The sequence below is a fragment of the Dama dama genome, chromosome 20 (assembly GCF_033118175.1).
Source record: "Dama dama isolate Ldn47 chromosome 20, ASM3311817v1, whole genome shotgun sequence".
In the NCBI taxonomy this organism is placed as follows: domain Eukaryota; kingdom Metazoa; phylum Chordata; class Mammalia; order Artiodactyla; family Cervidae; genus Dama; species Dama dama.
Genome location: NC_083700.1, coordinates 100,755,788 through 100,770,360, shown reverse-complemented (window position 1 = coordinate 100,770,360; position 14,573 = coordinate 100,755,788). Strand labels below are relative to the sequence as shown.

General features: G+C 40.0%; 1 protein-coding gene across 7 annotated transcripts in view; it reads right to left on the bottom strand.

Annotated features, from left to right (window-relative positions):
• Window positions 1–1,927: 1,927 nt before the first annotated feature.
• The window catches only part of FOXJ3 (forkhead box J3), a 142,787-nt gene continuing 130,141 nt past the window's right edge, over window positions 1,928–14,573 (bottom strand). For all 7 annotated transcript variants that reach the window (XM_061122232.1, XM_061122234.1, XM_061122230.1 and 4 more), the window contains 2 exons: window positions 5,238–5,345; window positions 1,928–4,937 (listed from right to left, as the gene is read on the bottom strand). In XM_061122232.1, coding sequence (XP_060978215.1) covers window positions 4,822–4,937; window positions 5,238–5,345 — 224 coding nt within the window. In that variant the 3' untranslated portion in view covers window positions 1,928–4,821. The remainder of the gene's footprint in view (window positions 4,938–5,237; window positions 5,346–14,573) is intronic.

Genomic DNA, 14,573 nt, shown 5'->3' with positions numbered 1-14,573 from the left:
TATCTGGAGGAGCAGCCAGCTCCGTGGGGGCTGCAGAGGAGAGAACGCAGCACTTGTGGTAAAGGAAGCCTTCCAAACGAGGAAGAGGACACAGCTGGTGGCCCTGCGCCCTCTGGTGGCCTCTGCTCCTTACTGCGGCCTCATGGCTTTGTTCTAAGACTCCAGGTCCTTGCCTGGTATGGAATGCCAGAACAGTGCAGTGCAGTGCAGACATTGGGGCTGGACGGCCTGGGTTTGAAATAATATCATCTCAAATCCAGGGCAGGTGACTTAATCACTTTTTGGCTCAGATTCTTCCTTTGCAATAGGTTGATAACAAGAGTATCTACCACACAGTTTAAGGGGAAATCTGATCGCCTGCATCAAGTTCTTGGAGTAAGTAATGTAAAGAAACAAGGAAGACATGGTGACTGCCCTACTCTGACTTCTGGGGTCAGCGTTGCTCAGGGACACAGCTTGAGAGCAGGGCCAAAGCAGCCTTGACCTGGGGTTGGACTCTGGCTTTGGAGCAGTCACTTACCAAATGTGTGGTTGACTAGTTTATCATATGGAGGAGGTTAAGTCCAAAATCCTCTGGAAAATCATGTTGGCGATAAATAGTGTCTCAGTAAGCCCAACACAGCCATTTTTTCTAATTCTTGGTTACAGTGGAAGTAGCTGACTTGCATCCAAGGGCAATGTTTTACAGAACATGTATCTTTACCCAGTAGAATGACATTCAGTGTTGAGATGCTCAAAAAGGAACCTGAAGTAGACAGGGTTGTACGGGTCAAGTCAGAAGCAGGGACAGGTCTTGGGAAGGATCGTGGGGTTGGTAGGAAGTCCCCCCATTCCTGAGACAGACCATAGCTTCAAGTCTACTTCCCACCAGTGTTGTCGGTCTTGCATCAGTGTCATCAAGCACGTTTCCATATCAGGTTGGGACACCACCACTCATCCCATAGGATCACTGGTGCTTGGCTCTTAACTAGCAATCTGTCACTTCTCGAGCTTCAACTCCACCCCTTCTCCATGCTACTCTAGCTTCCCAGCCTGGCTCAGAATAGTGATAAATGGAAATGCCTTCCCTGTCCATCAAGGACCCTATGCGGACTCAAAATAGCCCATGCCCACCCAAGGTTTCTCTAAGCCAATGCCCCAGCCTCAGTATGACCTAACTGCTCACCCCCAGAATCTTCCTGCCAGGGGGCACCTTCAGAGTAGCTTCCCCAGGCAGTGTCCCTGCGCTGGCATTTGCTCCCTGTCATGGGAAGTCTGCACCCCGGACAGATGGGAATTGTGGCTTTCTCATCTCTGGATTTCTCAGGGGAAGGCCTGACACTGTGGGCTCCACAGATATTAAGAAGCTCCACTTTGACCTCTTGGAAAGAGCTCTCTGGGAAGGCAGTGCTGGGGGCAAGACTAGGGTCTGGGGAAATTCCCCTGAAGTAATGTGGAGGGTGTGAGAGAACACGAGGCTGGAGTCAAGTGATCTGGAATCAAACCTTACAGCTCTACCACTTGTCAACGAAGGATCTGGGGATGCTTTCACACCTCTGTGTGAGTTGTTCCCACAGGTAAGATGATGATAACAGTATCTACTTAGCATAGCACCTGGCGCATACTGAGTACTTTTTATGTGCCGGGTGCTGTTCTAAATGCCTTAATTTAATCCCTCTACAACTGTAGGAGGCAGGTATTATTCTCACTTTATAGGAACTGTAAATGAGGAAAATGAGGCTGAGAGAAAGGAAATAATTTCCCCAAGTTCACAGAGCAAGTGAGATGGTCAGTAAACAGCAGCAATGACTGTTCTGAGGCAGCAATACATGGGACACAAACTCCGAGACTCCAAGGAAGGAAAGACTGCAGGCTTTCAGCTTCTGGACTAGCTCCAATCTTGTTCCCTCAACTGCAGCAAATGACACAGACCAATTGGTGTTGTAAATAGAGTTAACATAATATATTTATTTTAAGTGCCATTCATGCATATCACTTCTGGCAGCAACAATCCTAATGACACTTGGAATATTTCTTTACAGCACTAAACAGTTACAAAGAATGGGTGCCGTTCATCATAGAGGCAAAATATGAAATCGTGCAATAGCAAAACTGTAGAAACATTAAAACACTGACTGGCCAACAGCAGTACAGAGAGCAGATTGTGTTTGCACAAAAAGCCAATGCATTTCATCACATATATACAATATAGATATGTACACATCACCCTCTGAATGAACAATATCAAAATACTCTATTCCATTTGAAATAATCCCCAGATTGATTCCCTCCCACTTCAAAGGACATCTGAAAGACATGTATTTACAAGAACACACATGAATACATTTACATTTCAAAAACTGCCACAAATGCCAGTCGGATTATTCTCCTGGACAGAGTGCCCCCATTTGATTATATGCATTTCATTCTTTTCCCCAAGTCTTCAGTCAATTTAAGCCCAAGACAGAACTTGCTTTGCAATAACAACTACCCACTGAGACAGCCACTAGAGGGATGTGGTGCACCTCGCCAGGTAGCTGTGTCTGGCCGGAACCACCAGGAGGCCTGTCCTGGGCTTCCCACTCATGTGCATTAACTAGAGTGGGATGGGTCTGGGTGGAGGCTCTGCCTCCAGGGCCATTCATGGTAAGTTTAAATTGTCACAAAAATATTCATCACTGCAAATCAGTAAATGATTGCTGAATGGGAAATTAGCTTCACACAATTTGTAAAATCTTCATCAGTGGTTTCTACTTGAATCACTCAGTATAAGCTACTGCATTCCAATACTCAAATTGTTTAAAGTGCACACTGCTACCCACACAATTTAAAGTTTCAAAACAGTTATTTTGGTATCTAGAGAACAATGACTTGTGCAGACTAAGAATCACCCTCCCCCCGTTTTTCCCAAGCTTTTTCTCTGCAGGCTGCTATCTCATCTTGCCTCTGATCCATCTAACAGGGGCCTATTGGCTGCCTTTCCAGAATCCCCCGATTTTTACTGATCCAAGGGACTGGAACTGAATTTCCTTTTTCATGCCAAGCAGGGTCCAAACAACAGGAACATAGAGCCCTTCCTTTCTCCCCAACCTCACCAGCCCTCACCATGGCTGGCTTCCCAGTAATTCATTCAAGGCAACACTCCATTAAAAAAATACCCACGGACGTTCACAAACACTCTCACATACACACAGAGAAATAAAGATGTTTTGCTTAGTCCAAGTAGAGATTACTTAATCACAGAATCAGTAAGGGTAATTAAAGTGACTTAAGCATGGCTGACACAGACTAGTAATGCTAAAGAGCAACCAGTGAGCAGTTAGTACTCCTCGATTTGATGGAACATTTTATTTTCCCATTAGAACTGAGAAAAAAAAAATCTGTTTTTGGACTAAAGAACCAATTCAAAATCTATTCATTGAAAAAAGAAATCTCATTTCTCTCAGTTTCATTATAAAACTAAGACAATCAATCCATGCAAAATAACTGTGATATAAAACAAAACAACAACCAAAAAAACAAACTAATAAAAAATCCTAAGATGCAGGCTGCATTCAAAGAAAGGAACCAAACGGCATGCATACACAGACACACAGGACAACAGAAACAGCAGGCCACGCGACAATAACTACACTGGAGAGTGAGGCAAATAAAACCCACGTGTGGCTCTAAGCTCCTTTCAGTGCTCCCTAAATGGAAAGAGAATGCGGGGGCGGGAAGTTGCTTTACAAGCACTGCCCTGCTGTTCTGTTGCCCAAATGAGCTCAGATTCAAATTCCAGAAAATCTTACTGAGCTAATGTCTCAATCAGCAGGAACGCAAAGATAGAGAATATACTCACAAGGCAGGAATAATGACAAAGAGAAAGACACAATCTCTCTCTGATTGTCTTGTCTGTAAACTCTTATCAAGAAAACTAATTCTGTGCTTGCAGACACTGCATTTCTTCTTAATGAACCCAACAGGAGTTGGGCATTCACAGAAGATAGCAATAAATATTAAAATAACACTTTTGAATAATAAATACGTAAGTGAATGTGGAGACACTGATTTGTTTAAAAAGCCAAGAATGCCCAGATTCTAATCAATCAAACACATTTAGAACTGGCAGACAGTGTAGACTTAGAAAAACAGATGCTGACAAGGTACAACACGAACTCTAGAATCCCCCAGGCATCAAAAAACATCCGGTCAGTCCTTCCTGCTCCTCGGGAACAACATGCCCCTTTAGATTGTTCGGAGAGTATCAAACTCTGGGTTCTCTATGACTTACTAAGGAGAACTCAATACTCACATTTCCAAAAAAGATTTTCAATAAGGGGAACTGGGCTTTGAAAAAAATCTATTTCCTTTCAGTTGCCTACATCAGTTAAAAGCATCCTGCAGAAAATAGCCTAACAAGGAATAAAAACTCACAGTAACTTTCTTCTCAAGACATAATAATCCAATTAGAAAAAAACTGAAGCCTTTTAGTAATTTTTGTACACATATTTATACATATGCATCTATAAACTGCTCGCAGCAAAACAGGCTCTGTCTGAAAAATCAGTCTGGCACTTGTGGTCAACATCAAACTGACACAATATGCAAAAGCTGTTCAAATCACACAACAGTTAGGAGCTACATAGGGCAGCTGGCGGGAGACAAACATGTAGTACTCGTCTGGGTCAGATAAAAGCAGTAAGTCATCCAGCTAAAATCTTCTTGATTGTCTTCAAAAAAATTTTTTATAACATTGGTAAAATGATTAGCAACTTTGTTTTCTCAACTGGACTCTCTTAAACCTTTCCCTTCGAATGCACAGAAAGGTGACTCTGGGTCTGGTGCCTTGAGAAACACGCTCTACACAATGGAATCCCAATCAAAGTCGTCCTGGATGTCATCTGGAGGCAGAGAGCGCCGCATCTGGAAGGCTTGGGAAGGCATCATGTGCTGCTGGCTCATGGCTCCGTGATGGCCTGGAAGGAAGGAGGCAACATCAGCAGTGACTTGCGAGGGAAGAAAGGAAGCAGAAACAAACACCTGAACACTTCTTCGTGCCAGGAACTCAACGCACATGCTCTCACTAATCCACCCAGAAGTCTCTACAAGGTTCCCTTATGATCCTCATTTTATATGTATTCTGCACCCCACCCCTCTCTCTGAAACAGGGAGTTCACTCCCTCCTGAGGTAGCCTCATTCACCGCTGGGAAAGCTAAAAAAGCCTTTCAGTATTAAACTCTGAGCACCAACCCCAACACATCATGCCTCAAATTACCTGCAATTGTTGTTCCTGGAGTGCTGAGTGCCTGTGGGATGTGAGGATAACCAGGGGGCGGCATCACTGAAGGAGGGAGATTTTGCCTGGAGTCTATGTACAGATTTCCTAATCAGATTGAAAAGAACAAAGAAGGAAAACCTATTACCATAAGTAAAACAAATCAAGCACAAAAATCTTAATAGAATTGTTACCTAAAACTAAATTAAGCAGGTAAAGTGAAGATGAAAACAGAAGGGAGATTCTCTCCTTCTGGATGCTAAAACTCTGCCAGAGGTGATGCTGGATTTTCAGACAGGGTGCCGGGATGGGTGTTGAGTACAGTGGTGCTAATTCTGGCACCACCTCTAATTCTATGGAAGCGTGCAGGCCAGTTATGTCTGTTGTTGTTACATACCTTATCATAGCTCAAAAGCATTTTCATATCCATTAGTTCATCTGAGTCTCCCTCTAGGCCCACAATGAAGGCAAGGCAGGGATTATCTCATTTTATGGATGAGGCAACTGATGCTCAGAAGGCTGAGCTGACTTGTCCAAAGACACATCAATTTGACAGAGGCTACAATTCAGCTATAACTCATAGGTCCTTTCCAGTAACAGTTGTCTCTACTGCCCTGATGTTCTCATCCTGAAAGCAGACCTCAGTGTGCCCAAGCTGATTAACAAAGTGACTAAAGGCACAAAATGATAGGAAAGATTTATATAAAGTAAAAGAGCCACCTCAAAAGTAATTAACAATGTATTATTTAGAAGTGTGAAAATGGGAAATATAGATCTTATTTAAATAGCATTTCAGAGGGTTCTTAAATTAATATGCTTTCATTGACAGCAGTCGTCAAGTATAACAGCTCCAAAACATCAATTACATTGCATCCTAATGCAAACAGAAAGGGAGGGGAGGAAACAGGCACCCACAGTAACTCCTGGGGAAGAACCACGGTCACATCCGTTTTACATTATGAGACATCTGGAATCCTGGAAAGGCTTTCCCCCTAAGGTATGCTAGTGTTTCACAAATACTACACTTGCACTCTAGGAATACCGTAATCAAACTAGGAAACAGTGATCATTTTCCCAGAGAAAACAGAAAGAGAAGAAAAATCTTCCTTTTGTATTCAAGGTAGGGCACACTATCTTTGGCCACTCCGAGTTTCCACCTGCCACTGGAAAGTTAAGACTGTCCAAGCTTGAGACAGCCTCAGAAATAATCTAACCCAGCCCTACTTCTGTTCATATAGGTGAGGAAGTGAGACAAGAGAAGAAGAGAAAGAACCAGGGAGAGAACCCAAGACTTCTGACTTCCAGCTACTGTCTCCCAAGATGACATGCTTTTTTATAGAAAAGTTTAAAGTCAGAACTGAGGTCTTTGACCAATCTGCCATACGGAAGACTTCAGAAGAAGAGAAAAGTTATACGAAGTTGTAACTCTAGTGCATTTTTGCAGGACAAAAAGTTCTGCCAAGTACTGACCAGCCTTCACATTTGTGGCTCATGTTCTTTCTTAAGGCTGAATCAGGCTACGGGGCTTCACTCCTCTGAGTAAAGGAGGAGACAGGTGAGAATTAGGGAAGAATTATGAAAATAAACAAGATGATGGGCATAAACTGACACCCACATTAAACAAGTGGCCTTAACTTTTTGAAACTGTCACATTCATAACACTTTTATTTTCATGGAGAGATTCTCATTACTTCTCATCCCCCCCTCCACCATGTTCTCATTACAGACTGAACAATGAGCGTGTACTTGGACTTTCTAAGCAAAAAATTAACTTACAAAGCAGTTTACAAAGATTTCTGAGATCCTATAATATTTAGAATATAGTCATGAGAATTTAAAAATCTACACTGTGCTGCACACCTAGAGCTAATATTGCAAATCAACTATATTTCAACAACAAATCTAATCACAAAACGTATTTCTTAAAAGCAGACTTTTGTTGAATGACCATTCATTCATTTAAGAAGTATTTGTGCTAGTAAGTGTAAATGAAAAATAAAACTCCCAGTCTTTTTGGAACTTGTTTTCAGATTATTGGGAAGGATGAAGATGGGAGGAAGGGAGAAACATAAATTAAATAGCACATTATATACACTCTGGAGGAAAATAAGGCAAGGAGGGGGAAAAGGAGTGCTGGACAGTAGGCACTATTTAAGTAGGATGATCAGGGAAGTCATCACTTGAGTAGGTGCTTTTTTAGGGAAAAACTTGAGTCATGTGTCTATCTGGGGAAGTCACTCAAGACAGAGGAAAGAGCAAGTATGAAGGCCCTGAGGTAGGTGGTGTGTGTCTGGAGTGTTCAAGTAACAGCAGGGAGGCCAGCAGTGCAGAAGCAGGGGGGTGACAGGAGGGGAATGGAAAAGGAGACAAGGTCAGAGAGTAATGGGGGAACAGACTACGTAGGGCCACATGGGCCACAGTATAAGGACTTTGGTCTTCACTGAGAAAAATGGGCACTAATGAAAAGTTTTGAGCAGAGAAGTGATCAGACTTCTCTGTCACAGAGAATCCCACTTAAACTGCAAAGTCCAGCTGAAATGTATCATCTTGTACAAAGCTTTTCTTTCTCCCCAAAACAGGTAAGCCCTTTTCTCTTATTCTCATTGCCCTGTGGCAGAAATGTAGTCCTCATAATACAGTTTTTCTTGATAGACTTGTCTCAAATCTTATCAGGCTGTGAGCCCCTTGAGATCAGTGACTATTTGAGAGAGAACTCATTATTCCTAGTTCCCACTATATAGTCAGCCATAGGAAAGCTGTAAACAAACGTTTGCTGAATGAACGCATGCACACCTATTTATATTTAATGACCTTTAAGTGGAGTATCACATTAAGAACAGCACCACTAGAGGACTTAAACATTACTGGACAAGACAAACTGTAAATACAGGTAAAACAATTTAGGAGTAAGAGGCAACACACTGGTGTGTTACAACATCCTTTACTTCTTTCCCCTTCCACATGAACACATTACAACACTAATTTCTGGCATCTCTAAGAAGCCCAAAGAGGTATTTATCAAAAGGAGAGTCTTGAAAACATACAGGACAGGAAGAGTTTGAACGATATGGAGAGGCTATATTCTGGGAGTCAAGATCTATATCCAAATGAACTTTGCCATCTTAGGCAAATCACTTTCTCTCTTTGGATCACAGTTTCCTTACTTGTTAAATAAAAGGATAAAAATAACAGCTCTCTGAAGTCCCCTCTTACAGTACATTTCTAAGAAAATGTGGTGAAGAATTATTGGGGGATAGAGATAAGAGAAATGAGATATCTGAATAAATGTGAAATAAAGAGGGATGCAAGGAGGAGAATAAAAGAATGACACAAAATGGCTAGGACTTAAAACAGAAAGCAGCAGGCAGGCATGTAAAAAAAAAAAAAAAAAAAAAAAAAAAAAAACTGAGTGTCTGTTGAACAGACATCAACAGCCAAGAGGTGACAGATACTTAACACCAGAGCTGATCAACATGGCTTACCAGGCCAGGGCTGGCTAAAGTTCTTTTGACTCAGAAGGAAAAGCCTAAAGTTCGGAGACAAACACTATGGGAAAACTATAGGTCTTCTGCGTCTGGCAGGCTGTGAATGGAATAGCACTAAGAATCAAGAAGGAATTGGGGGACCCTAGCAGGAAGGGAAGTGCTGAGAATAAAAATGAAAGATGGCAGGAAATAATTAAGAAAATCATAGCCACAGGACTGGAAAAGATCAGTTTCCATTTCAATTCCAAAGAAGGGCAATGCCAAAGAATATCCAAACTACCACACAATTGCACTTATCTCACATGCTAGCAAGGTAATGCTCAAAATCCTTCAAGCAAGGCTTCAACAGTACGTGAACCAAGAACTTCCAGTTGTACAAGCTGGATTAGGAAAGGCAGAGGAACCAGAGATCAAATTGCCAACATCTGCTGGGTCGGAGAAAAGGCAAGAGAATTGCAAAAAAATATCTACTTCTGCTTCACTGACTATGCTAAAGCCTTTGACTGTATGGATCACAACAAACTGTGGAAAGTTCTTAAAGAGATGGGAATACCAGACCACCTCACCTGCCTCCTGAGAAACCTGCATGCAGGCCAAGAAGTAACAGAACCAGAAATGGAACAACAGACTGGTTCAAAATAGAGAAAGGGGTATATCATGTCAAGGCTGTATGTTGTTATCCTGCTTATTTAACTTATATGCAGAGTATAACATGCACAATGTCGTGCTAGATGAAGCACAAGCTGGAATCAAGACTGCCGGGAGAAATATCAATAACCTCAGATAAGCAGATGACACCATCCTTATGGTAGAAAGTGAACAGGAACTAAAGAGCCTCTTGATGAAGGTGAAAGAGGAAAGTGAAAAAGCTGACTTAAAACTCAGCACTCAAAAATCTAAGATCATGCCATCCAGTCCCATCACTTCATGGCAAATAGATGGGGAAACAGTGACAAACTTTATTTTCTTGGGCTCCCAAATCACTGCAGATGGTGACTGCAGCCATGAAATTAAAAGACGCTGCTCTTTGGAAGAAAAGCTATGACCAACCTAGACAGCATATTAAAAAGTAGAGACATTACTTTGTCAACAAAGATCTGTCTAGTCAAAGCTATGGTTTTTCCAGTAGTCATGTATGGATGTAAGAGTTGGACACATCTTTAAACAACTCTCTGAAGAAAGCTGAGCACCGAAGAATTGATGCTTTTGAACTGTGGTGCTGGAGAAGACTCTTGAGAGTCCCTTGGACTGCAAGGAGATCAAACCAGTCAATCCTAAATGAAATCAATCTTGGGTGTTCATTGGAAGGACTGATGCTGAAGTTTCAATACTCTGGCCACCTGATGCAAACAGCCCACTCAAAGACCCTGAGACTGGAAAAGATTCAGGGCAGGAGGAGAAAGGGGTGACAGAGGGAGAGATGATTGGATGGCATCATTGACTCAATGGACATATGAGTCTGAGCAAACTCTGGGAGACAGTGAAGGACAGGAAGTCTAGTGTCCCACAGTCCATGGGGTTGTAAAGAATCAGACACGACTGAGCAACAACAAAAACCAGAACACAATAGTAAAGATCAAGGATCAAAAAGAAATGACCACAGAAGTCTAGGAACAAAGGGCTTTAAGAAAATGATCCAGGATCTCAGTCTAGAGAGAATCCATAAGAGATACCTGGCCACTCTGACAGGACAGCAGAGGATGGGACTTAAGAAAGCCTGAGCAGGCAGAGGAAAACAATCAGCAGGCTTGAAGAGAGGATAGGACAATGAAAATTACTGAGACAGATTAACAGAAAGAAAAAATACTGAAGAAAAGCAGACAGAGCCTAAGGGACCTGTCAGACACTAGCAAGCAGCCCAATTATGCATTCTGGGAGTTCCTGAAAAAGAGAAAGAAAAGGGGTAGAAAGACTATCTGAACACATAATAGGTGAAAATCTTCCAAATTTGATGGAAGACAGGACTATAAACATCCAGGAAGCTCACTGAACTCCAAGTAAGATGAAGTCAGAGGAACCCACACCAAGACACATTATAAGTATATTTTCAAAAGACAAAGATAAAGAGAGAATTTTGAAAGCAGCAAGAAAGAAGTGACTTGTCACATACAAGGGATCCTCAATTAAGACAATAAGCAGATTTCTCATCAGAAATTTCAGAGGCCAGAAGGTCAATCTATTCAAAGTGCTGAGAGAGAGAGAGGAAACAAAAAAAAACCTGTCAACAAAGAATCCTACAGCTGGTAAAAGTGTCCTTTCAAGAGTGTGGCAGAAATTAAGACATTCCCAGATGAGTAAAAGCTAAGGCAGTTTGTTACTGTTAGACCTGTCCTGGAAGATAATGGTCAAGAGAGTCTTGCAAGAAGAAATCAAAGGATACTAGATAGTAACTTAAAGTCATGAGAAAAAATAAAGATCTCAATAAAGGTAAATACATGTGCAATTATGGAGATAGTATTATCATAACAATGATTTTTAACTCCACTTTTTGTTCTATATATGATTTAACATGCTAATATGTTTTCTAAAAGCTATTAGTATAAAAGTTCATATTACTGTAACTTTGGTTTGCAGCTTCACATGTTTTATATATAATTTAAGAGACTAACACATTTAAAATAATTATCAGTGTATATTTTGGGCACACAATGTGGAATCATGTAATTCTGAGACATCGACAACCAACAGAGGCAGAGGTGAAGACGAAAAGGAACAGAGCTTTCATATGCTATAGAAGTTACACTGATATAAATTCAAATTAGTGTATTGTAATTTTAGAATGTTAAACTCAATTGCCATGGTAACCACAAGGAAACAGCTACAGAATATATAAAGAAATGAGAAAGGAATTTAAACATTTCACTACAAAAAATCAACTAAACACAAAAGACGACAGTAATGCAGGAAATAAGGGACAAAAAAAGCCACAAGGAATAGGAAACAAATAGTAAAATACAAAAGTCACTTCTTACCAATAATTCTTTTAAATATAAACGGATCAAACTTGAGATTGGCAGAATGGATAAGAACACATGATCCAACCATATGCTGACTATAAGAGACTCACTTGAGATCCAAAGACACAAACAGATTGAAAGTGAAAGGATGAAAAGATATTCCATGCAAATAGCAACCAAAGAAGAGCAGAGATTGCTGTACTAATAACAGACAAAAGACTTTAAACCAAAAAAGGTTATGAGATATCTTGTAAAGTCTTACTCCCTGTAAAGGATATTATATATCAACAAAAGGGGCAATATAGCAAGAAGACAGAACAATTATAAACATTTATAATTGTTTATGCACATTTATGCACCTAATAATAGACTGCAAAAATCATGAAGCAAAAACAGAATTGAAAAGAGAAATAAACAGCTCTACAATTATAGTTGGAGATTTAAATACCCATTATTTCAATAATGGACAGAACAACCAGACAGAAGATAAGCAAACAGAGGATTTAACATGATAAACCAACTAGATCTAACAGACATATATAGAACATTCTACCCAACAATAACAGCATAAACATTCTTCTCAAGTGCATCAGATATTTTCCGGAATAAACCATGTTAGGCTATAAATCAAGTCTCAACAGATTTCTAAAAAATATTTATTTATTTGGATGAACTGGGTCTTAGCTATTGCATGGAAGATCTTCAATCCTAGTTGTGGCATACGGGTTCCCTGACCAAGGATTCAACTTGGGCCCTCTGTATACGGTGCATGGAGTCTTAGCCACTAGACCACTAGGGAAGTCCCTCAGTAGATTTTAAATGATAGATACCATACAAAGTGTCTTCTCTGACCACAGTGGGACAAATTAATCAAAAAAAGAAGTAAAACAGGAAAATTATCAGATTTGTGGAAATTAACACACTTAACCAATGGATTAAAAAAGTCACAAGGGAAATCAGAACATACTTAAGAGATAATACAAACAAAAACAGAACATACCAAAACCTATAGGAAACTGCAAAAGCAGTTTTGAGACAGAAATTTTTAGCTATAAAGACTTACATTAAAAAACAGACCTACAAAAAGAAGACACCAAACCCAAAGCCAGCAGACAGGAAGAAGTAGTACAGATTAGAGCAGAGATAAATGAAATAGAGAACAGTAAAACATTACAGAAAAATGTGTAATACCAGAAGTTGGTTCTTCAGAAAAAAACAAAGCTGACAATGCTTTAACTAAATAGACTAAGAAAGACAGATCCAAATTACTAACATGAGAACTCAAAATAGTAACATTACTACTAATTCTACAGAAATAAAAAGAATGAGAACTCTTTGAATAACTGTATACCAACAAACTGGACACTCTAGATGAAATAGACAAATTATGAGAAACACAAAATCAACAAAAACTGAATAATGAAAAAAGAAGAAACCTGAACAGACCTATAATGAGTAAGAAGATTCAATAGATTAAAAAAAAAAAACCTGTACAAAGAAAATCCCAGGATCTGATGGCTTCATGGGTGAATTCTACCACATATTTGAAGAACTAAAACTGATAAGTGTAATATAACCAAATTAACAGAATGAAGGGGGGGAAACCCACACAATCATCTGAACTGATGCAGAAAAAGATTTGACAAAAGTCAACACCTTTCATGACAAAAGCATGAAGGTGTTAGTTGCTCAGTTGTGTCTGACTCTTTGAAACCCCAGGGGATGTAGTCTGCCACACTCCTCTTTACATGGAATTCTCCAGGCCAAGGATACTAGAGTGGGTAGTCATTCCCTTCTCCATGGGATCTTCCCAATCCAGGGATCAAACCCACATCTCCTGCATTGCAGGGAGATTCTTTACTGTCTGAGCCACGAGGGAAGCCCTTTCATGATAAAAACACTCAACAAATTAGGAATAGAAAGAAATCACTTCAACATAATAAAAGCCATGTATGAAAATCCCATAACAAACATCATATTCAATAGTAGAAGACTGAAAGGTTTTCCGCTACGATTAAGACCAAAGCAAAGATGTCTACTTTCACCACTTTTATTCAACACAATCCTGGACATCCCAGCCAGAGTAATTAGGTAAGAAAGAGAAACAAAGGGCATCCAACTGGAAAAGGAAGAAGTAAATTCATCTCTGTTCACAGATATAATTTCATGTGTAAAAATCCCTAAAGATTACACACAAAAAACTGTTATAAGGAATGAATTCAGCAAAGCAGCAGGATACAAAGTCAACATGAAAAATTCAATCACATTCCTATATATGAACAATCTGAAAAGGAAATAACAAAAAATCCCATTTTCAGTGACATCAAAAAGAATAAAATACTTAGGAATAAATTAACTTACTTACAGAGATTAAAAACTTGTACAAGGAAAACTACAACACACTGATGAAAAAAAATTAAAGATGACATAGACACACATGTCATGTTTATGGACTTCAAGACTTAATATGTCAAAGCAATCTACAGATTCAATGTAATCCATATAAAAAAATCTCAATGACCTTTGTAGAAATAGAAAACCCCATCCTAAAATTCATATGCAATCGCAAGAGACCCTGAACAGTCAAAACTACCCAGAAAAAGAATAAAGCTGGTGGACTACACTTCTTTTTTTGTTTTTGAGCTTTTTGTTTTATATTGCAGTACAGCTGATTAACAGTGTTGTGGCAGTTTCAGGGGAACAGTGAAGGGACTCAGCCACAATCACACCTGTATCCACTCTCCCCTGAGCTCCCCTCCCATCCAGGCTGCCACACAACATTGAGCAGAGCTCCACCACACTTCTTATTCCAAAACTTACTACAAAGATACCATAGTTGGACAATGTACTGGCATAAAGACCAATGAAACAGAATAAAAAATCCAGCAACACAT